This window comes from Bacillus rossius, chromosome 1 (assembly GCF_032445375.1).
Source record: "Bacillus rossius redtenbacheri isolate Brsri chromosome 1, Brsri_v3, whole genome shotgun sequence".
Classification (NCBI taxonomy): domain Eukaryota; kingdom Metazoa; phylum Arthropoda; class Insecta; order Phasmatodea; family Bacillidae; genus Bacillus; species Bacillus rossius.
The window spans coordinates 284025230-284050689 of NC_086330.1; the positions used below are offsets into that span (position 1 = coordinate 284025230).

General features: G+C 44.2%; 1 protein-coding gene across 3 annotated transcripts in view; it reads right to left on the bottom strand.

The window, feature by feature from the left end:
- Window positions 1-20486: 20486 nt before the first annotated feature.
- Window positions 20487-25460, bottom strand: part of LOC134527669 (protein Daple) — a 33083-nt gene continuing 28109 nt past the window's right edge. For all 3 annotated transcript variants that reach the window (XM_063360552.1, XM_063360554.1, XM_063360553.1), the window contains one exon: window positions 20487-25145. In XM_063360552.1, the coding sequence (XP_063216622.1) occupies window positions 21636-25145 (3510 nt within the window). In that variant the 3' untranslated portion in view covers window positions 20487-21635. The remainder of the gene's footprint in view (window positions 25146-25460) is intronic.

The following is a 25460-nucleotide window of genomic DNA, read 5'->3' on the forward strand; positions in this document are numbered from 1 at the left end:
TGAACCTGTCCTGGTTTATGCGAAAGTCCGCGGACGTAACGCGAGGTACGTGAGTGATAGGTCCCGCCAATTACTTATGAAAACACATTACACTATAAGGGCGGTAGGTCCCGCGAATTTACTTATGAAAACACATTACACTATAGGGCGGTAGGTCCCGCGAATTTACTTATGAAAACACATTACACTAAATCACTGTGGTACGTCCAACACAGGAGGATATGCACAGGCGGCTAGTCCGCGTGGTGGCGAGGGCCACGTTAAGCTGGGTACGGACACGTGGGAATCTTGAACGATATCGTACACGTGGCCGTGGCAAGTCCCAGTTGATGACTCGTCCGAATGTTTGTGGTCGCGTTTGGCGCAGTGCCGCCCTGCGTGGGCAAAGAACTATGCCCCGAGGTGGGACGTAATAGCGTGAGGCGCGGGTGCCACTAGGGGTCACCTAATTAATTACGTAGGAAATAGAAAGTCCGTGAATGGACTACACACTTTATTAATAGACCGCGCGAGATCGCTAACGGCCGGTTTGGGCCGACCGGGGAGCTGATATAAAAACGATTGGACTATAATTACCTATTGCAGTTACAGAATGTTGGCGCGAAAGTTGAAGGCTCCCCGTGCGTGGGCTGCCGGCCCGGGCGAGTGCTGGATGGCGACTGACTAACCTCCCTGGCCGCCGGGGCCAGGGAGGGGGGAAATTCCGCGGGAAAACTGCGGAGCGCGGGAAGATGACTTCGGCCAGCGTTGTGAATTATAACCCTTTATAAACTGATTATTACATTAACATTGATTATTGATGGTTTTAGATTTATTAGTTTCTGTTTATATTCTCGAATGCATGAAAAACAGTACCCTTGCGCAGTGCCACACCCGGCCGGGCGCTTTGCACACGTAGGAGGCCGTGACTGACGTCACGCCGTTCGGGGCACTGCACTACGTTGCGCGCGCGGGCGCGTTCGGGGCGCGGCACTTATCAGGTGTTGAGGACACACAACGGCCTGTGCTCTCAGAGGGAGCACTGACGGCGGCGTCAAATGCCCCCCCCTCGACGAGGCCGTTCTGTGCCTCAACACCTTACACACACACTTAAAGATACGCCGGCACACTGACCTGGTAGACCCGTAGCGGCTGTCCATGGGGCGGCATCAGGTACCTGTGCGTCAGCGTCAGCTGCGGCCGAGGTGGGCAGCGGCGGCGTGGCGGCGCCTTCGGCGGCAGGCGGCGGCACGTTCGAGGTGGCGCCCTCAGCGGCAGGGGGCGGCGCGCCCAAGGTGGCGCGCGTGGTGGCGCCCTCAGCGGCAGGCGGCGGCGCGCCCAAGGTGGTGCGCGTGGTGGCGCCCTCAGCGGCAGGCGGCGGCGCGCCCAAGGTGGCGCGCGTGGTGGCGCCCTCAGCGGCAGGCGGCGGCACGCCCAAGGTGGCGCGCGTGGTGGCGCCCTCAGCGGCAGGTGGCGGCGCGCCCAAGGTGGCGCACGTGGTGGCGCCCTCAGCGGCAGGCGGCGGCGCGCCCAAGTTGGCGGGCGTGGTGGCGCCCTCAGCGGCAGGCGACGGCGCGCCCAAGGTGGCGCGCGTGGTGGCGCCCTCAGCGGCAGGCGGCGGCGCGCCCAAGGTGGCGCGCGTGGTGGCGCCCTCAGCGGCAGGCGGCGGCGTGCCCAAGATGGCGCGCGTGGTGGCGCCCTCAGCGGCAGGCGGCGGCAGGCGGCGATGCGCCCAAGTTGGCGCGCGTGGTGGCGCCCTCAGCGGCAGGCGGCGGCGCGTCCAAGGTGGCGCGCGTGGTGGCGCCCTCAGAGGCAGGCGGCAGCGCGCCCAAGGTGGCGCGCGTGGTGGCGCCCTCCGCGGCAGACGACGGTATGGCGCCTTCTGCGGCGCGAGTGGGAGCACGGCCGGTTTGCATCGCGCCCACCCCCCGTGAGCCTTCACGGCAGTTGGGGGCGGCGTCGGCGGCGGCGGCGGCGTCGTCGTGGCTGTCAAGTCCGCCTCGGTGCCTTGTGGCACGGCGTCGACAACCCGGTGGTCTGCCAGACTAGGTCGAAATGTCGCGCTTTTGAGACGAGCGGCCGCGCCACGTGCTTTCTCGGTGGCTGGGGGCGGTGTCGTCGGTGGTACCGGAGGTGGTGTTCGGGATCCGCAGTGGCGCTGCGTGTGATCCGCCACCTGGTGATCTGCCGGACTAGGTCGCGATGTGGTGATTTTGAGGCTTGCGGCCGCGCCAGCTGCTTCTCCAGTGGCTGGGGGCGGCGTCGTCGGTGGTGCAGGAGGTGGTGTTCGGGATCCGCAGTGGTGCTGTGTGTGATCCGCCACCTGGTAATCCGGCCGACTGAGTCGCAAAGTGGCCGTTCTGATTGGCCCAATTGCCACCTGGGCGGCAACAGGGGGCGGCGTCGGAGGCGGCGCGTCCGCGTCGTCCTGACGTGTCCACCCGATCCCCGCGTGCCAATTGTACCACAGGGGCTGGATGGGCGTGCCTTCCTCTACCTGTGGTGATGTCGTCTCCGCCCCATATGGCGGGGGCGGCGTCGGCGTCGGGGGCGGCGACGGCGTCGGGGGCGGCGACGAGGTGCGGACGGGTGTTTCGGTTGTTCTTAAAGTGGGCGGCATCTTGGCCGCGACAGCGGCGTGGTGGCTGGCCGTGTGTGGAAGCGGCGATGCGTGCTGTGTCATGTGGTACAATCGTGGCGGCATCCAGTCTACTTCCGGCCCCTCAGAGTACTCTGCGGTGACGTCATCCTCCCACTCGTCCTGTTCCTCGTACTCCCAGTTGTACCCTGGGCATGGGTAGCCCTCGCTTGCCCATGCCTCGTAGGCCTCCTGGAAGTCGTTCATCTTCAGAGACTCGTGGTGACTTATGACCTTGTTGCTCCACTGTGCTTGGCTCGCGGCTGTCCTACGTCACCCCTCACAGCTGACCTAGGGGTGGAGTGTGGTGTGGAGGGGTGGTGAGCAGAGCGATGCGCGGGCTGAGGGGTGGTATCGGGCGTAGGAGGGAAGGGGTGGTGAGTGGAGTGACGTGCGGGCTGAGGGGTGGTCTCGGGCGGAGGAGGGGAGGGGTACTGAGCGGGCAGGAATGCGGGGGCGGGGTTGTCCGGCTGGCGCGGCGCCGCTCCGTCGCGCGGTGTTGCCACGCTGTGCGCTGTTGCACTGTCCCTACTCGAGCCCTTTGTCCACTAAATTCTCCGTTTCGTTTTCTTGGCTTGATTGTCGAAAGAGTTTGGTGATGTTCTAGCCACACTAGTTGGGCGCCATTTTGATGCCGTTCCCGTTGCCTGATCTGAATTTACGTAAATTTACACTAGTGGGTTAATTTTGAATCTCAAGGGTGGGGTTCCTGGCCTCGTGGCTGCAGGCAGGGATGCGGCGACAAAGGACTCCCCGGGTTGTTATGGCCTCCCAGGACGCCTGATTAATGAAATGCACATGTACTTGTAGTCGTTTTATTGCGTAGCACACTCTACATGTCGCACGATCACGTAACTGGCCGCTTCATCGTCGACCTAAGCTCCGCGCACGATGAACCTGTCCTGGTTTATGCGAAAGTCCGCGGACGTAACGCGAGGTACGTGAGTGATAGGTCCCGCCAATTACTTATGAAAACACATTACACTATAAGGGCGGTAGGTCCCGCGAATTTACTTATGAAAACACATTACACTATAGGGCGGTAGGTCCCGCGAATTTACTTATGAAAACACATTACACTAAATCACTGTGGTACGTCCAACACAGGAGGATATGCACAGGCGGCTAGTCCGCGTGGTGGCGAGGGCCACGTTAAGCTGGGTACGGACACGTGGGAATCTTGAACGATATCGTACACGTGGCCGTGGCAAGTCCCAGTTGATGACTCGTCCGAATGTTTGTGGTCGCGTTTGGCGCAGTGCCGCCCTGCGTGGGCAAAGAACTATGCCCCGAGGTGGGACGTAATAGCGTGAGGCGCGGGTGCCACTAGGGGTCACCTAATTAATTACGTAGGAAATAGAAAGTCCGTGAATGGACTACACACTTTATTAATAGACCGCGCGAGATCGCTAACGGCCGGTTTGGGCCGACCGGGGAGCTGATATAAAAACGATTGGACTATAATTACCTATTGCAGTTACAGAATGTTGGCGCGAAAGTTGAAGGCTCCCCGTGCGTGGGCTGCCGGCCCGGGCGAGTGCTGGATGGCGACTGACTAACCTCCCTGGCCGCCGGGGCCAGGGAGGGGGGAAATTCCGCGGGAAAACTGCGGAGCGCGGGAAGATGACTTCGGCCAGCGTTGTGAATTATAACCCTTTATAAACTGATTATTACATTAACATTGATTATTGATGGTTTTAGATTTATTAGTTTCTGCTTATATTCTCGAATGCATGAAAAACAGTACCCTTGCGCAGTGCCACACCCGGCCGGGCGCTTTGCACACGTAGGAGGCCGTGACTGACGTCACGCCGTTCGGGGCACTGCACTACGTTGCGCGCGCGGGCGCGTTCGGGGCGCGGCACTTATCAGGTGTTGAGGACACACAACGGCCTGTGCTCTCAGAGGGAGCACTGACGGCGGCGTCACAACATTTAATAGCATTGCGCAAAATATCTTGAAGCTATATTTGTACACTTAATAGATTGAAACAGTTTGAACTATAAACGAATGTATTTTGTTTATACGGAAATAAAATTATGTTTTATAATAATATACATAATTAATGTCACACTGATATAAATAACTAGCTTCTAGTGCAATAAAATTAATCAACGATATTGAAATAATGTAATTAATGTTATTATTGTTTCTGTAACTCCACAGATGGCTCCCCGAAAATCTTGGAACTCTGCTGCCATGGTGACAGCCATCATTGCTGTGAGAAACAAAGATATGGGGTATTAAGCGGCTGCCAAATTATTCAACGTTCCTAGGGCTACCCTGAAGGACTACGTGAAGTCTCCTCATACACCAGAAGAATGTGTAAGTACAAAATTTGGAAGAAAACCTGTTTTTTCTTCAGAGCATGAGAATAGTCTCGTGGAATACTGTCTGGACATGGACCACCATTACTATGGTCTTACTATCTCAGATTTGAGACGAATGGCCTACCAGTTTGCTGTTAAGAACAACCTTCCAAATCCCTTTTCAAGGGAAACAAAGGCTTCTGGTAAAAAGTGTGTCCGACTATTTTTTAAGCGTCATCCTGAACTTACTCTGAGGAGGCCACAGAACCTCTCAATAGCTAGAGCCAAAGGGTTCACTAAAGATAACGTTCACAAGTTCTTTTCACTTCTGAAGGTCGAACTTGAAAGAATTAACTTTGATCCATCGAAAATCTTCAATGTGGACGAAACTGGGATCAGTGTGGTACAGCACAAGGCATCCAGAGTGGTTACCAGTAAGGGACAAAAACAAGTGCACAGACTGTCATCAGCAGAGCGTGGGGAAACAATTACAGTCATAACCTGTATGTCAGCTGCCGGCCACTACATACCCCCTCTTCTAATATTTCCGCAGAAAAGGTGGCAGGTTGAACTGCTCGATGGTGCCCCTCCAGGCTCGATTGGTGGAACCTCAGAATCAGGTTGGGTTACTGGACCTTTGTTCCTGATGTGGTTTGAGCATTTCATATCCATAGTTAAGCCTACAGAAGAGGCGCCTGTAGTGCTCATACTGGATGGGCACTATTCCCACACCAGGAATGTTGAGGTCATTGACCGGGCAAGGGAAGTCGGGGTGTCAATTGTTTGCCTCCCACCCCACTCAACAGACAAAATGCAGCCGTTGGATGTGGCGTTCATGTTTCCACTGAAAACTCTGTACGCAAAGGCCATTGAACAATGGTTGGCTAATAACCCCAACAGAATTGTGAGGAAACTCCAAGTTTCCTCTTTGTTTTGTGAAGCCTATCTTCAAGCTGCTACACTCGAAACTGCGGCTAATGGGTTCCGAGCTACTGGAATTCATCCATTTAACCCTGATGTCTTTCAAGAGCATCATTTTGCTGCTAAAGCAATGGAGGTTGTGGAGGAATCAGTCAATGATGAAACTGCAATTGGGATTGCACCTACTGGTCCACCCCAAGTGATCAGGCCAAGAGACATTAGAGAGGTTCCTATCATCCAGGCTTCAACATCTGCTAGAGCTGGCACATCTTTCTTGGTTACAGGATCTCCCCACAAGACAGCACTAACAGCCTCCTTGGAGAAACGTAAGAACCGTGAAAAGCGTCAGACAAAAGGACCAGCACCACAAACCAAAAAAACAGCTCAACATGGGATCTACATGTCAGCCAGTGCCAGGAGCATCCTCTAAGCTTACAAAACCACGCAGGAAGCAAACAAGGCGATGTGATGTGAGTTCCAGTGACACCGAGGACGAAACACACGTTCCTCTTGTATCGACCGATGATGAAGACAGTTCTGATGAAGGTGATGTGTCATGCCCTATTTGTGGAAAAAACTTTTCGCAGGACAAGCGAGGAGAAAAATGGGTTTAAGTGCACCAAATGCTTCCAATGGTGTCATGAAATGTGTTCTTCCTCCCCAGGAAACAAATTTTTTTTATGCGATTTCTGTTTGGATGGATAATTTTACATGCTTAACTGTGTGCAAATAGGTATATTTACGTTTATTATGAAAAACTATTATTATTTCACAACATTTTGTATTGTTAATGTGTTAATATAAACATTTGTGGTTTCGGAAGTTATAAATGTAATTTTCCATAGTTAGCTACTGCAAATAACACTTAAATCGAATATGGAATAAGGGGGACGGAATTAGAGCACCACTTTTGAAATCTCTACAAACACATTTTAATGATGTTTATTGTCTCTGTGTCGCAAAAGGTTCATTCCATGCAGTTACGATATCAGCATACATTGCCATTGAGTTGAGTTGTTTACAGGATTTTTTTCTATATTTTTATCCCTAACCACATCGTCACAATTACAAGTTTCCCTTAGGGGGACGATAAATGGGCACCTTACCTTAGTGTTGTTATGAGTCCCTATGACAAGTGCGATCTCAGTTATGTGTAGTTTACGTGTTTAAAAGTTAATTCTTATTTTTCCATGTAATGTTTATCAGTAGTCATATTCCTGGACTTTGACTTATGATTCACCTTGGTAAGTGAAAAACTGTTTTATTATTCTAATAAAAATGAACAATGAATGCATACTAACAGTGCTTTCAGTGTAAACCTAACCTCAAAAGACTTGGAGGGAAATCTCAATTTTAATATGATGCACTTTCCATCATTGCCCTGCCTATTTGGTCAGGACCACGGTCATATAGATAGGTCTGGCAACTTACCTTCATTCTAAATAGGCTTAGTGAAGCTTGCGGTGGCCTGAGAACTAACGACACTACTAGTAGTTGAACCCATCATTAACATTGTGTTATATGGGAGTTTCATGTAAAAGTGGATATATTTTTTAAAACTCTGTTTCGTTTTAAACATTGGGTAAAGTTTTTAGTTTTTTATTTATTTGGAAGATTTTTAGGGTTTAATGCATAGAAATAACTTGTAACTTTGCTTCAAATGTCAGTTAAAGTTTTAATTTACTAAAGAAACTATATATCACATTTTTTTAATTATTTAGAAGTCTCTGGTGTAGTGTAATGGTTAAAATCATGAGCTGGCAACTTATGAGCACGGGTTCGAAACCTGTTAGTTCCCTTTCTGGTTAGATTTTAATTTTTTATTTCTCGCAAAATTAAACTCTTATTTACATACGTTAAATATATTTAAACAGTTAAAAATGTATTATTTTATTGGAAGATGGACTAATGTTATGTTTTGTCTGATAATAAATAAAAATCGGAGTAGTTACGTAATTACTTGCTAGAATTTTTGTTAATGTTTATTTTATTCAAAATCTCATCTAATTATGTAATTTAACAGTTTAAACATATTTAAATTATGCAAGTATTAGTGTACCCGTCAAGTGGGGTTACTTTGACCACTGGGGTAACTTTGACCAAAAAGTAATAAAATATTGTAGCACCTCTGGTGGCAATTGTATGAAAATTATCATATCAAACATGGCGTACTTTCCATTGTGTGAACTCTTTTAAATGTTCTCTAAGGACTAAAAAAGCTTTATATAATATTTTATGTTTATGTTATCTATGATGTTCATCTGTTATTTTTGATGCTAATTAGAAGCCAGATAAAATCTGCATGGTGAAAGAAAATCTTCACAGTTTCTCATTGTTTTACGATTTAGTAAGTACAAATTATTTATCCTGAATGGATTACAATAAATATTTACATGCTCATGGATGTTTAGTATGCAGTATTCATAATTCATTAAAACATGGCATATTTTTATGTGAAATGGGGTTACTTTGACCGGTCAAAGTAACCCCAGTGTCAAAATAATATTCATATTTTTTTTAATATGGTAGGTACGCCAGCTTCTACATTGTTTTGTAAATCTGTTCACAGGAAGATCATGGCAAGGAAGTATATTAGAGAACTACTCAATAGGAAATACAATAGTATTTCTAAAGATGTCCTCAACATTGCAATGGCCGAAGTAAAAGCAGGAAGAATGTCCATAACACAAGCTGCAAAACACTTCAAAATTGCAAAAGGTACATTCATCAACCGACTGCACGCAAAACATGAGCAAAAGGTAGGTAAGCCTTTATGGCCCTCTTAAAAAATACTGGCACCAAATTCTTGATAACTGGAAAAATGGGCTGAAAAAGAAAACTCAAACTCTGTCAAAAGACAGTTTCCCTTCATTGTTAAAAGTTTTTGTATGACAAAGTGAACGGTCCTAGTGAAGATGGCTGTAGTCAAAACCTTATATCTGGATTTAGAAAGTGTGGGATAGGTCCTTTTAACCCTGATGAAGTTTTGGAGAAATTGCCCCAGGAGGAAGTACAGATTTGGAAGAAATTATGCCTAGGGTTTCTGAAGTGGTGGTTGAAATGCTACAAAACATGAGGCATGGTAATGATGGTACTTCACAACCCAGAAGAAAACGCACCAAGGTAAATGTAATACTTGGGAAGAGTGTCGGAGTAGAAGACATTGGTAATAATCCGTGTGGATCATTTTCCAGAGAGGACAGTGGTTCTTTTGCCAAAGAGGAATTGGTTGATGATCCATGTGGATCTGTTTCTAGTAATGACAGTGATGTCAACAATTCATCGGAACCATCCACAGAACAGGCTACAAACAGCGAACAGGCAACCAGTTCACAAAATATCAACCCTGGTGATTTTGTGGTCTCGTGGATACCAACTATGCACAAAACACGCAAGATTTTTTGTTGGGGACAACTCCGAATTGCAAGTGAAATTCCTGAAACGACAAAGGAATACTGGTAAATTTGTGTGGCCTTAAATTCTTGACGAGAGTGTGATTTCAAGGGATCAAGTTGTCAGTGTGCTGAGCAAACCCGATCAGCTGAAACGTGATTTGCATTTTTTTACAGGATGAACTCAGAGGATTTGATATAAACTAAGTGTGTGTTACTGATGTGAAAAACTTTGAAAACATTTATGTTCAAGTGTTAAATGTGTTACAAATATTTTATGTGAAATATTGGTTCCTAGTTTTTAAATATGTCATTATTAAAGTTGCATGACACCTATAATTATAATATTTGAATATTTTATGTTTAACATTCTTAGTTTGAAGTAAAACAGAATGTAAAATATAGTATATAACAATATTAAAGCTACATTTTATCATTTAAAGGGTCAATCATTCATCCCTGTGGGGTTACTATGACTCAGGATGCCTCAACCTGAGGTTTTTAACACGTGGTCAAAGTTACCCCACACAAGGGATAACATTGACCATTTAGAAAAAAAAATCCTGTTCCAAATTAATGAGAGATAATTAAGATGTACACATTTGCACAGTTAGCTTAAGTGCCAGCCCCAAATGTGCTATGTTTGGTTTTACTTTCTATCAATATGCTTACGAATTATTTACATTTTTTTAACAAATTTGGTCAAAGTAACCCCACTTGACGGTACTTCGCATTTTTTATTTCTTTTGTTATTTTCAGATTACCAGCATGGACAATCGTGAAGTAGATAGACACAGACATCGCACAAGAATTTGGGAGTCTGGTGCTTCTAAAAGACGTAAGGCAAAAGAAGCAACAATTAAATCAGCAGAAGAGGTGGCAAAGATAAGAAAATTGGACCAGTTCTTCACTGTTCAATCAAGACATGTGTCGGAAAGGAGTGATGATTTTCCATCCATAACGTGATCAACCTGACAATGCTTCAGTGGAAATGGTTGTAGATCTCGGCGAAGAAAAAGCAGAAGTAGTAACTGGTCCAACTGAAGAACACATAGAAAAGGAGGCTGATAGTGGCAAATCTTATGTAGAATCTGAGGGCCCACCAGGGGGCAATGACATTGGACTTTGACCATCCATGATTTCGGAACAGATGCGGGATTACTGGATGAAAAGGGTGTGTCAACAATCCAGCACTGTGATGAAAGTTTGTTCATTGCACACTCGGTTCAGCAACCTAGAAAGGACCGCAATATTCCAAGAATATGCACACTTGGGCTTTTTCGTCGTCAAAATAATAATGGAGAAGTCATAACGAAGAATTGGTTATGCTTCGCTCCTTCTAATGGATGTGTTTACTGCTTCACGCGCAGATTGATGTGCTTAACTACACTTACAGCACCTGAGTCTTCTCAGCTTTCGTCTAATGGATTCAGTGATTGGAAACATTCACAAGAACGTATACAAAGTCATGAGCGGTCAACGGAACATGTGAAGGCTAATATTGCTTTCAATTTGAGGTTAAAAGCAATTGAGCGAATTGATACGGAGCTGACCCAACAGGTCGAATGTCTAGAGCATTATTGGAGATCAGTGTTGAAACGAGTAGTAAATGTTATTCAGTTCATTGCCGAGCGTGGCTTAGCATTTAGAGGAGATGACGAGTTGGTGGGATCACCTAGAAATGGAAACTTTCTGGGTGTTCTTGAACTCATCGCCCAGTACGACGACTTTCTTGCACAGCATATAGAAACTCAAGCCAATCGCGGCAAGGGTCACACAAACTACCTGTCATCTACAATAATGGAAGAACTTATCAGTGTAATGGGTGAACAAGTCCTCCGAGAAATTATTTCCAGAGTTAAGAAATCAAAATATTACTTCATCTCTTTGGACTCCACACCCGATGCAGCCCACATTGACCAACTAACCCTTGTATTGAGGTATATGAAGAAATATGGCCCCGTGGAATGCTTTGTAACATTCATGGCAAACAAAGGCCATGGTGCTCAAGACATGTTCAATGGCTTAGTGCAATTTTTGAAGAGACATGACCTAGACCTGGGAAACTGCCGCGGTCAAAGTTATGACAATGCTTCTGCAATGAGTGGAAAGTACAATGGTTTACAAGCCAAAGTGAGAGAATAGAACAATCTTGCATCCTGGATTCCTTGTATGGCACATTCTCTAAATCTGGTTGCTAAAAATGCTGTAGAAAGCTGCTCGAGTGCTATAAAAAATTTCTACTTCCTTGAAAAGCTGTTCGTCTTCTTCACAGTTTCAACGCATCGGCATCAGCTTCTGGCTGAGGCTTTGAAAAATAATGACTCAGCATTGATGCTCAAACATGTCACAACAATACGTTGGTCCTGTAGAGCTGACGCAACTAAGGCACTTAAGCTTGACTATCAGCAGATTAAGAATGTACTTAAACAGATTGCGGATGACTTAGAAGAAAAAGGCTGTGTACGGTGTGAAGCAGAAGGACTGTTAACACAGATGAATCAGCTTGAAATTGGTATTTACACCACCTACTGGAATGATATCCTGCAAAGAACAGATGCTACTAGTAAAAATCTACAACAAGCAAAACTCGATCTAAATACAGCTGTGGCATCACTGGCCAGCTTGAAAAACTATGTCGCTTCAAAGCGTGACTCCTTCGAAATTTATTAGAAGCAAGGCGTAGCACTATCTGGTTCAACAGAGTATGTTCAGATGAAAACTCGACATAAGCGCCAAAAAGTGCGTCTTAACCCATTGGATTATGGCCATTATGGAAGAAGTACAAATCAGCCCTTCTGAAAAATACAGAACAGAAACTTTCTTGCCTGTTATTGATCAGTTTATCACTTCTCTTGACCAATGTCTTCAGGTATATAAATATATAGCAAGCCAATTTAGCCTTTTTAGCCATATGAAAGATATGTCTTCAGATGAGCTTAAGGCCGCAGCAGAGCAGCTCGTCAGGTCTTATTCAGATGACTTGGACATTACATTTATTGATGAACTGTGTCAGTTTGTAACATTTGCCAATATATTCACTGACAAAGAGCCAAACGATATCAGCACTGAACTTTTCATGTACAAGCTTATCATGAAAAAGGGTGTACAGGACACTTTCCCAAACATTTAGATAGCTTTAAGGATATATCTAATTTTGATGGTAACAAACTGCAGTGGCGAGCGCTCCTTCTCAAAACTAAAATTAATTGAAAACCGATTAAGGACATCCATGAAGCAGGAATGACTTGTAAATTTGGCTATCATGAGCATCGAGTCTGATATACTGCGTGAATTGGACTTTGGTGACATCATAAGCGATTTTGCAGCACGAAAATCAAGGAAAGTGCCTGGCTTGTAATGGTTTTATAATGCTATTCATTTGCTGATTTGTACCTAATATATTTATGTGTTATTTATAAGTTATGTTATACTATACTTTTTAATGAAAAAAATCAAATAATTCTAACTGAATTATTTGCGTGAATAAATTTGGTAAATAAACTTGTGTTCGTTTCATTTTGTGATTTTGCTTTACATATTGAAACACCTTGAATCAATGAGCCTCCCACCCAAGTGGGCCCCGGGCCACCCACATCTTAAATCCGGCCCTGCAGATGAGCGAGGACCAGCGGGCAGGAACGCTCCAGGGTCGAGCAAGCCGAGTGCCTAGCGGGGCCCAGCGACTGCTCTTCTGCTGTCGTCTTGTTTGTCTAGTTTTCAGTGAAAAAGATGGAGATTTGTAGGTAAAGGAAGGATTGAATTGTTTTTATCATGCAATTTAAACTGCTGGTCATAAAAAAAAAAACTTTTAAAAGATTTTATTGCCTCAATAATTTACGAGACTTCACCGAAATTTGATTATTGGAAATTTTAAAACTAACCTGAGAATAATTTATTAGGAAACAAGTAGTGTGTAATAGTATGTCCTGGCACAGGCGTCAGGCGGTGGTGTCTGGTATCGGTCCGCCATCTTGAATTGAACGTCACGGCGGCCATCTTGTATGGGTTTGATCTTTGACCTTGACCTTTACCTTTAACCTTCAAATTGGCCTAAATTAGCCTAAATTTAGCCAAAAATTGCCAATTATTCCTCAAAAATCGACATAATTTCCATTTTTTTTGGAAACAAATTCCTCCAAAAAATCTCAAAAAATTCCATAATTCAAAAATTAGGATTTCGAAAAACCTCAAAAGTCGTTTTGCCTTAGAAACCACGAAAATTCCTAAAAAAATGGCTTAATAATCCATGTCTACAGCCTCCGATAAGTCATTTTTTTAGGAATAAGGATATCGTGACCTCCATCTTGAATTATGACGCCACCGTTGCAATTTCCGTTACGCCCGCCATCTTTAACTTTTTTATTTACTATCCGATTTTAATTAAACATTTTTTAAATTTATAAAATAATTTAATTAATAAAATTTTAATAAAAATATTTTTAAAAATACATTTACGGCATAGAGCTCGGAGTCCTAGGTTCGAACCCGACGAGTGCAAAAAAAAATTGCGAACGATCCTTCCCTCACTGTGGCTGCTGGCGAACTGACTCCCCCCTCCACTTTTTACCATGCATATATATCAGATTCTGCTAGCTTGTGAACTTCTCATTGATGAGCAAAGATAGAGTTTCAGTACAAACCAGAAGTTTATGTATTTTATGTAACTTTTTTCAATTTAAATTTTTTTATTAATTTATTTTTTTATTAAATATTTTTTTCTGTATTTATATGATATCAAAGAAACGTGAGATGGTTTTCTCCGTGTGCTCCCGATTATTCTTGTCAATATTATGATGGTTTTCTCCGTGTGCTCATGATTATTCCTGTGGTTTCTTCAAGTGCTTCTAACTATTCTGAGAAACCGCTCTCTGCATGATGGATTTTTTACCTAATGAGCCATGTCATATTTGGAGTTACATTTAATTCGAGAATTTCTGTTACTAAATCAACACTTGCAATTTTTTTGACCAGGTGGAAATAAAAAATATAAGCATCCATTACTCAGTCAAATAATATGTCATGAGACATCTATGGAGCACTAACATGCAAGACGAACTTCCTTCGCCTTGATGTCTAGCGAAGCCATCCTTGTTTTGCGATCGTTAGTGAGCATCCCGCATACCACATGAAAGAACTAAATAAATTATGACTCAACACAACATGTGGCGACATCTCATGCTAATAATCAAGACCACATGTAACAAGTTCTTTTGTATGAGGTACCTTAATTCTTGCTGATGAAATATTTTAAAAGTTCTATTTAAGTAATGTATCTAATTTAATTCACTCAGTTTGCATCTGGCATTAGTCTCAGTGACTAATATGAATCCTGATTCGGTGTCTGTTGCTGTATCGAAAGGACACAAGTGTAAGTTTTGCAGCAAAGAATTTATCTTGAGAAAGAATGGAAGACAACACGAGAAGAATGACTGTGTTAAAAATCCACTACGTAATATGATAAGCTGTGTTCGATGTAGCAAGTCGTTTACGCGGAGAGAGAGCTTAAAAAGACATGACAGAACTTGTAACGCCAAGCCTGCGTACAAGCTAGAGGACAACGACGGCTCTACTAGACTAAGGAAGAGTGATCTGCATTACGACAATAATTTTCCTTGTCTTGGGAGAGATTATGTTCGCGGCTCTTCCGATCTCGACAAAGAACTTAAATTGAAGGACGTTGATGATTTATGGAAGAATGTAGACAATGGAATAATCCTTAACGTGAAAAGTGAGAATACATTCCAGCCGAATTCAAGTAGATCTTTCCTACTTTGTAAAAATGATGGACTCCTAAAAAGGAAGCATGAAGACGATGAAGACACTTCGACATCATCGACATCGAATTCCTACGGTAATCTGGGTGAAGATGATGCCTTCTACGGTGAGTGTTACAGTGACTCTGAGGCTGTTGACAAAGGCATAGACTGTGATGAAGCAGCTAAAGCAGGCAAGATCGAAGAATGTGGCGGTGTCCTGAGACCGAAACGATGGAAACGTCGTGATATATTAAATAAATCTGATCAAGCTTGTGATGATCACTGTCTCGATAATGAAAGTTACCCTGAGGTTGGTGTTAAAACGGAAGACACCAGAGATCATAATATTTATAATAAACAAGCAAGTAAGATGGTGGTAGAAGAGATTGATTACACATCATGGAAAGATCCGAACATATTGGTTGACCAGCTAAGACTTCTACATGGCTCGCTTTGTGCAGGAAACAATTCGTGCATCAAAGAAATATCCTTCATACTCAAAGAACTGAGGAAATCTGGCTACATACAATAATGGCTTGTTTTACTTGCATTTGTATAATGTAAAGAAATAAAATAAATAATTTCAATTAAAAAAATTTAATGTTTTTATTTCCTATATTCTGATTTCTAACTAAGACTTAGTTCTCGTAACTTGTGCTTCCAAATGTGCTTCCTTTTCGTTGATGGTGCTGCCTTTTCGTTGATGGTGCTTCTATTTTTAATGTTGTTTTGACTCTAGTATTATAGTAAATTGTTCTTGATTTGACTAGTGTATTATTCCATCCGGTGCATGTATATAATCAAGTCCTTGACAGCAGACCGCTCAGTTTGTTACTGACGACGACGGTGTAAGAATCACCTAGTTTGTTTCATCTGGTGCATAAGTCGCGTAATTACTATACTTGCGAACTCGATGTCATCTTTACCGACTTTAACGACGAACTCGATGGACGTTGTACCATCGTCTACGGGGCCTTGACGTCAGCGACGACGATGATGGAGCAGATCCCGTTGGCAACGACGACGTCAACATTGGAGGAGACTTCATCAGTCGTGATACCACCAGCTGAAGAGAGCTTAATTACTACATAGCTGGCTGTGCAGGAAACCACGACGAGCGACGATTCGACCTCGATGGAGACTTCAATGGATGCTGATTTGACAACAACTAACGAACATCAGTGCTGTTACTGCGACACGATTTTCTCAAACAACAGCAATGCTCGACGACACGAGAAGAGCGAATGTGCCAAGAACCTATATCGTAAAATGTTTGTTTGTGAGAAATGTCATAAGCAGTTTGCCAGAAAAGATAATATGAAAACGCACATGAAGACATGCAAAGGTCCTGCTGTGCGGCAGAAAGTAAAGGTTTCGGTGCAACAACGATGCATCGATGTGCATAAGAGTATGCCTGTAAATGGCACTACTGTTGCAAAGCCAGTATCTGGATCATGTCTGAAAGGTTCGTCTTCATCACCACGGTATCCTTGCAGCTACTGTGATACGTCGTTCGCATTTTCCCATGATGCACGAAGACATGAGCGGAGCAAATGCAAGAAGAATCCTTCTCGCATGATGTTTGCTGTGATGTGTGCCTTAAATGGTTTACTCGAATTGACATAATGCGACATAATGCGACATAATGTGAAAAAATGTAAAGGTGAAGTCCGTGCGCCTACTGCTGAACTACCTGCCGACATTTCGACTCCTCGCTTTAGATTGGAGACATGGAAGCGTACAACCAAAAAAACAGATGCGCAGCAACCGATTGCTATGACGTCTGAACATGAAACTAAACCTAAGACTGTGTTCGGAGCATTACAAGTGAATGATAATGGCTTTTACTTGGCGCAGTCTGCATTTCGTGGAATGTTGAAAGACTACTATTATCTAAATACGTTTAGTGAGTCGAAAGACATTTGTAATTTTCTTGACGATATCAGACAGAACATAATCAGTCAGCTTACTGATGATGTAGCAACAAACGTACCTTTGAAGTAGGTATAACTTGTGGCTGGACTGTTTATATGGAAAGCCATATCCGTTCGATGACAAAGTGAAGAAGTGTGCATTCAAGACATCGGCTGCAGTAATATACAGTTCTGACGATGTGAAGCAAACTGTTAAAAACGGTATCCAGAAACTCTGTCAAGAAGAGGAGGACTATGCCTGTAAAGTATCTGGTTGGTCTCTGTCTAGTATTAACCAATTGGAGCTAAGAATTAGTCATTTCACGCCTATGCAGGGCTAAATATTTATAAAATTGCTGGCTTTCGCAAGTGATCCTGTAGTACAAAATAGATTTTGTAATAAATATTATGTTTGTGGAAGAACTTGAGGTGTTTTATTTTCTAACCTGTCATTATTGAGGTATTTTTACATAAAATTATTTTTTGTATCGACCAGGGATCGAACCAAGTTTCGAATTAATCATTACTTGAATGAGTGATTTTTTTGATGAATTTTAGAATTTTTCCCGAATTTCTAGAATTAAATTTACGGATTTTCAAGATGGCGGTCGTAACGAAACAAGCAACATTAAGGATCAAATATGGTGGTAGTAACGTAAAGTGTAATGATGACATCGAACTCAACCAAGATGGCGGGAGATATCGAAACATGCAACATTTATATAATCCATGATGGCGACCGTAATGATAAGTGCAACAGTGGTTTTTAAGTAATATTTTATTAAAATTTATTTTTTTAATTCTATTAATTTTTTTAATGATTTTTAAATGTTTTTTCAGATTTTCTAACAAAAATTATGGATTTTCAAGATGGCGTCCAATTTTCAAGATGGCGGACATGACGTCATACTACCTGATGATATATATTCATGGTTAAAAGTGGTGGGGGGAGTCAGTCTGCCAGCAGCCACAGTGAAGGAAGGATCGTTCGCCATTTTTTTGCACTCTTCGGGTTCGAACCGAGGACTCCAAGCTCCATGCCGTAAATGTATTTTTTAAAAAAAAATTTATTAAAATTTTATTAATTAAATTATTTTATAAATTTTAAAAATTGTTTCATTGAAATCGGATAGTAAATAAAGAGTTAAAGTTGGCGGGCGTAACGGAAATTTCAACGGTGACGTCATAATTCAAGATGGAGGTCATGATATCCTTATTCCTAAAATAAATGACTTATCGGAGGCTGTAGACATGGATTATTAAGCCATTTTTAGGAATTTTCATGGTTTCTAAGGCAAAACGACTTTTGAGGTTTTTCGAAATCCTAATTTTTGAATTGTGGAATTGTTTGAGATTTTTTGGCGGAATTTTATTTCAATAAATGGAAATTATGTCGAATTTTGAGGAATTTTGGGCAAATTTTGGCTAATTTGAAGGTTAAAGGTCAAAGGTCAAGGTCACACCCATCCAAGATGCCCGCCATGACGTCACAATCCATGATGGTTGACCGATACCAGACACCACCGCCTGACGCCTGTGCCAGTACATACTATTACACACTACTGAAACATTTAATAAAATTGTTTATTATAAAAATCGTCATAATTTAAGTTCTAGCTTGGCTTAAAATCTGTGTTGTATTAAAGAGTCGTCTGATTTCCAAATTTCCGAGGTAGCGTGGCTATTCCATAACACACTCCCCCAAGCCTCCTGGCGAAGCCCTTTTCCAAAAATATAATATCCCGCAAAAGTAATTTTCCCAGGACCCTGCAAAATATAGGACCGCCACTGCCAGAGTATTCGCACTGTGACGACAAGAAACTATAATTACATAATTTACTCGTCTCTATGCATGATGACTTTGAAGCGACATCGTTTCTTGCTGTTCGATAACAAGTAGGCTACTCATTGTTGAAAGGAAGTAGTTTGGTGTCCATCCCATCAACAGCATGAAATGAACGTATGAAACATCTCTCCATCTAAATCATTAACGTGGGGTCTTGCATGCCATGTTTGGTTTTTTTTTTTTTTTTTCATTGTCCTCATTACTTCTTGTTAGGGGCTATTTCATTAAATCTAACTTAATTTAATTTAATAACAGCAATTACAAACAATTACGCACCCTTTTACACCCATTAAATAACACTTACCTACTAAATATCTGTGAAAAACACTACTGACAGAACAACAAACGCAAACTAGGTATGATGTTAAATTTATAAAAATAGGTCTACACGGGCACACACACGGTGTGCAGAGCTTCAGGAAAAACAACGCGATTTCAAAACTACTTAAGGTATCCGAGTGGGGTCTGCTTACGAAAAGCATTTTAGAGTTCGCCGAGGGCTTAAAAGTACTTTTGATTTCGAATTAAGTTTTTAAAAAATGTATTTTTAGAAGAGTAAAAATGGTTAAAATGCATGTTTTCAGAGTAATTTTTAAGCGTAAAACAACCAGTACGAATTCTCGAAAGCACTTACAGGACTGCATTACCCCGGTATCTTCATTTCTCCACCATATAATGTTACGGTCACCGCTCAAATTTCACAGTTATCCTGTGATGACTAGAAGACTGTCCGTCAGTTCAGAGACTTGCGCTTAGGGGCTATAGCGCGCTAGAAATACCAGCGAGCGTCGCGCTTATACCGCCTCACTAACACACATACACTCCTGACGATGCGGGCCCCTTAACTAGTAAAAAATTAAAAAAAAAAAAAAAATGGCATGAGAAATCCCACCTGAACTAAGGAGATATTTCGAAAAAAGAAATTTTAATACGAATTTTGGTAAAATAATTTTTATATAATTTTGAAAATAGGTAATAAAAGATCCGATCACAAGGGAAGTGTCTTGCCCCAGCATACTGAGCACCTAACACTGGTTCTTCAGCCGACATTCACACACAAGCACACCCAGTACTGGGCGACCAACGCTCGTGGATCGACTGTCTTGCGCCTGTGATAGTCCTGTATTTATTTACCGAAAACACCAAACACATGAAGTTATGGAGGGGTAACTGAAGACATCTCACTTTTAATTTAAGAGATTCATTACAACTTCACTGTTCAAGTGACTATTTCATTCAGTCGTAGATTACCGCTATTGAGTTTTCACTGTTTGTTTTTGTTGAAGGTACGGTACACATACAACAAAATTCACATAATTGTAATTTAAACATTAATGTTTCTGTAACAAACCCATAAATTAAAAAGTTATTAAGATTTATAACCTTTTCAGTCAAGCACGACTCCTGAACCTCAATTTTATTTTTATTTTATTTTGGAGAGTATAGTTATAATTACTTGAATACCTAAATAAATTCATATGTTGAACTTTTCTTTCATCAAAAGTTGAATGAAAGTACTTTAATTCAGTATTTGAGACCAAAAATAAATATATATTCAAAGGCCAAACTCTGAATTATTTAGTGTCATGTTTTGCAACTGCATCCTTCTTTGTACGATAGCCCCTCCCGAGAAGTCTTCCTGGAGCAGCCAATGTTTCCAGTTTTGCACGATTCATAAATAAAGTCAGCTGCAGATATTTCAAAATGAGAAAATAAACCAAACATAAAATAAAATGAGTAAGTATTTATTAATTAGTGTACAAATAGTGCAGTCTTTATTACTTACATCCATCGACAAACACGTGAACTCCTATGACAAAAATGTTACAAATCATTACGTAACATGCCAAATGCTTAATTTTCTTGTAGCGACTCTGCTTGGCTATGTCATTAAATATAATTACAACATCTATAAGAAATTAATTTTACCATAAAAAATTCAAACTTATCATTATTACTGAATAGTTACTGAAAAATGGAAAATGCTGCAAGTTATACATCAGATTTAATTACAAAACAAGTATTTTACACAATAAACTGGTAATAAAAATATAAAAACTTGTAAAATTTCAGTCAGGAGACTAGTCTCTTATCCATCTGTACATCTGTATAACTACCTACTACGTGCGTAAACTTATGTACAAATGTGACTGTTGCCTGTTATATCTTCCTGGTAATAACAAATATACATATTTGTTTAATCATTAATAAATTAGAGATGGGACCATGCCAGTTTAATCATAATACTCCTTAAATTTATAAGTTATTTATAACACCTGACAAATCTTAGCAAGCCTTGTCATCTATGAGTATAAATTTCCCATCTCTAATTGAAACTTTGTACCATGGCCATCAACAGAAACTAGGTCCGGGGGCAAATAATTTTTCAAACTCCACCATTAAAAAAATATATACATACATAAAGACTGTACAACATTACAGTGGCCATTACTGTAAATGTGCCTGTAGGTGCTGCCTTACTTGTAATGTTTCCAATTAATTACATTATCAGTAGACATATAAGTACATCCTATTATCAGGGTAAACTCATGCATTAAAAAAATCTCACAACTCAACCAGCATTTTTACCCCCAACCCCTCCATTCCGACAGCCCGGCCAATAATACATCACCTTCCTTTTATCATACAACTTATATCCTTAAAACTCAGCTTCAACTAGTATCATGCTGGACTTTTTTGTGCTAATTTCAGATTTTCAAGAAGAAATTTTTTACCTAAGAGTAAGGAATAATTTTTTATGTATATCCATACACTGTAGAGTCCCGAAAAACAAACTTCTAGCGAGTTAAGACAAGATCCCTGTAACAATAACACAACAGAGGTTGAAGCTGAGTCTTACAGTGAAAAGTTGTTCCAACTAGCGGTTGCTACGTGAATGCGATGATAAGACGGTGTCTTCCGAGTTTGTTGACTGACTCGACAGGTCGCTCTGTCCAGTGGTTGGGATCCTCAATGTCGGGATTGCTCCAGGCATGGGCGGGGGCGCGGGGGCGGCACTTGTAGGGGTTTCCGGGATGCGAAGCGCTGGGATCGCTCCAGGCATGGGCGGGGGCTCCGGAGCACCCCCGTACTGTTCGTGGAGCTCCTCCAGCCGGCTGGAGAGGACGACGCTGCGGTTTGAAGTGCTGGTGACCTTCCTCACGAGCTGCTCGCACTGCTCCTCCAACCTCCGGAGCCTCGCCTCGCGGGCTTGCAGGACCTGCTCTGGGGTCCGGCCCAGCCTGTCCACCACGGTCCTGTTCTCCTGCACTGCACCGTCGGCTCTGCACTGTCCTGCTGTTTCTTCCACTGGCATTTCACATCCCTCCAAAGAGGAATGCTCACCATTCTGGGACGAAGATACTTGACAGTCTACAACACTGCTTGAGGAACTCGACTTAGGCACATTTTTCCAGTTATTTGTTGATTCATCGTTAGGCCCAGGCTCATTTGATAAAACGTAACTGCACTGTTTCTTCTTGGCCGGAGTGTCACAATGTGTTTCCCCAGAGTCAACCTCGATGGCGGACAGCCCCTTCGAGCAATTCGCGCACTTAATTTGACTTATGTCCGAGCTCTGCTCATAGTACGGGACTTTAATGTCTGGCAGAAAGAATATGGACTGGAGGGCCTGGTGGTTGTTTCCGTCGCCGCCGCCCAAGTCGGATGTGATCTCTTCCAGGTTCCTGGAGAAGCACGACAACTGCTGCTTCAGCAGGGAGATGAGTGAGATGGTCGAGCACTCGAGGCCGCAGTACTTCTCGACAGGGCACTCGACCAGCACGGCCGTGTCGACGGCCGAGTCGTCGTGGACAGTGACGCGGGCGCTGGACTCCAGCAGCTCCGGTGTTGGTGGGGACTTCAGCGGGCAGACTTCCTCAGGCAGGAACTGCTCATGGCTCACGTCGACAACCAGCGGCGGCAGCACCTGCGGTTCAACCAAGGCGGATTCCGAACGAGTCGACGAGGCCCGGTCGGCGCCCGGGAGCGATGACTCCGACGGGCCCAGCCCTCCGGGGCTCCGACCATCTTCCCCGCTGCTGTCGTCTTCCTTGTCGTCTGAGAAACCGCTTTCCCCAGAGTTGTCCAGCGAGCCGCTCGAGCCCTTCTTGCGCGATGCGAACTCCCTCCGGAGCGTCTGCCACTGCTCCTCTGACTGCGAGTTCTTCTCCCGGGCCATCTCCCATGTCTCCCGGCAGTACTCCAGCTCCTGCTTCAGCTCCGTCAGGAGCTTGCGCTTCTGCTGCAGCTCGTAGCGGAGGATCTTCTCGTGGTTGTGCAGCTGCTGGTGCTGGGTGCGCATGCGTCCGACCACACTCCACGTCTTGTGCAGCTCCGACGAGACCAGCGACAGCCGCTGTTCTTGCTCCGAAAGCCGGTTCTCCAAGTGGCAATTCAGCTGCTTCAGCTGCACCAGCTCTCTTCTCAATGACTTCTTCTCCAGAATCAGGTCCTTGAGCCTCAGGAAGGTCTTGCTCACGCTGATGGCAAGTCGCGGACCATACGGCGTGTCAACCCGCTTGTAGCAGCAGTCGTCATTGCTGTCCGACGGGCGTTCCGACGGGGTCACATGGTGGCTCAGCAACTCTGTCAGCACCTTCCACACCTTGGGAAGATTTGACGCAATGTCCTCCGCGGCTATGTTATGGCTACACTCGTCGGCAATATTATTTTCCTGGCATGATGTGCAGGGCCTTTGCTTCGAGTCTTTGTTATCATCTTCAACAGTTTCCTCGACAGTATTTCCACCCTCTGCTTCGCAGCTGCTTTGCGCACTTTTGTCAACTTCTGCGACCAACTCCAGCAGTAACTTCGGCAAGCATGCCGCTATCTCGCTGCCATCTTCCTTCAGGGTTATTTCAGAGATGAGGTCGTGGTTCTCTTGCAGAGATTTCGTCAATTTGTCGAGATCTATGTCCGAACCATTATTGTTGACCAGCATCTGGGTGAACAAGTTGTTTATTAGCGCCAGCTCCCTTGCCAAGTCTCTCGCCTCATCCTTGGACATGTCAAGCTGTGTTTGCATGTCTGACATGGCATCTTCTTGTTCTGAGAGAGACAGCTTGAGGCTGGTCACTTCAGCATCAAGCTCGCCACACTTCTTCTGTTCTGCTTCCAGTTTCACACGAGTCTCTTCGAACTCCACAGCCAGTTTGTCTTTCTCTTCCAAAATTATTTTCATCCGTTCGTCGTAAAGCGCTTTCAAACTCTTAATGTTTTCCAACTGCGCCTGGTACTCTTCTTTGAGACCTGCCTCTACTTGAGAGCATGCGGAACCTTCCTGTTCCTCGCTCGGGTCACGCCTGCTGCAGAGTGAACCTTGCAGGCTCTTCAACTTAGACTCCAAGTCGTCGACCTGCTTCTCGCGTATCGACAGAAGCTGCTTGCTGATCGACACCACCTCCTTCAGAGACGACACTTTCCTCTGGTACTGCTCTCGCTCCAGGTCGAAGTTCTTGCGAAGCTCTTCCAGCTCCTCGGTTTTAGCAGTCAGCGATCGCTCCGAGCTGTCCAGTTCGCCCGACAAACACTCGTTCCTCACTGTCAGCTGACTGTTTCTCTCCCTCTCACCTTCCAAACTCTTGTAAAGATCCTCAAAGCCATCATGGCCGCATTTCTTCTCTGCACGGACACTAACCAGCTGGTCCGCCAGGTGCTGCTTCGATTCCCGCTCGGACGCCAGCTCGGTTCTCAAGCGCTCAAGTTCTGAGGAAATCGCAGTCATCGCCCGCTGCCGGGCCTCTCTCTTCAGACTCATTTCCGCCTTGAACTTCTCTATCTCCTCGGCCACCCGGCTGTCTCTCTCGGAGCCAACCTGCCTGTCGCCAGCCTCTTGCGGTGAAGCATCGTAGCAATCCGCTGCGGGAAATGTTTCTGACGGTTGTTCGGCCGCAACTTGGGATCCTCTCAGCGTTGATGCGTTGAGGTTCTGTAACTCAAGTTTCAGTTGTTCGGCTTCCGCTAACAGGGCTTTCCCTGCATCTTTTTCGCGCACCAGCTGCACTCGGATTGCTTCCATGGCATCGCACTTAGAAGCCAGCGCCTTGCGCAAATGATCAATTTCTTCCAGATTTTCCACCTTTTCCCGAAGTAACATTTGCACTTGCGATCCATCCTCGGCTTCTGTCGCGGCGACCCGAAGATTCTCCACCTGTTCGGTGAGCGTGGCAACGTGGCGTCTCAGCTCGGCGACAGTGCCGTGGTCCTCAGCTCGCGCAGCTCTCTGCTCTGCCTCCGTCCTGGCCGCGGCGAGCCGCATGTTCTCCTCGGCGAGATGCTGCACTGTGCGGCACAGATCCCGCTCCCTGCACTGCCAAGAGTCCCCGCGTCCTGGACCCGTCTTCCCGGGGAGCGACACGCTCTCCCTGGCCGCCTCGTCATCCAGCACCTGCGGCACAGATCTCGTCAACAACAACCACTCTCTCGCCTGCACGTGAAGGAGGGTCTCGACAGGACATGGGTGCCGTTAATGCACGTCCAGTGTAGCATAGTGGAGGGGGAAGCGAGATATTGTTTTGTACTGTCTGCTTAATAAACGAATGTAATATGGTTTAAGGGTACTGCGTACCTGGGTACATATCGTGTGCAAGCTTCAGAAAAACCAAGCAATTTGATAACTGCTCAAAATATCATAGTGATACATTCTTTAAATGATACATGCAATGGGGAATTTTCATTTAGTACAATTTCTTGGACATACACC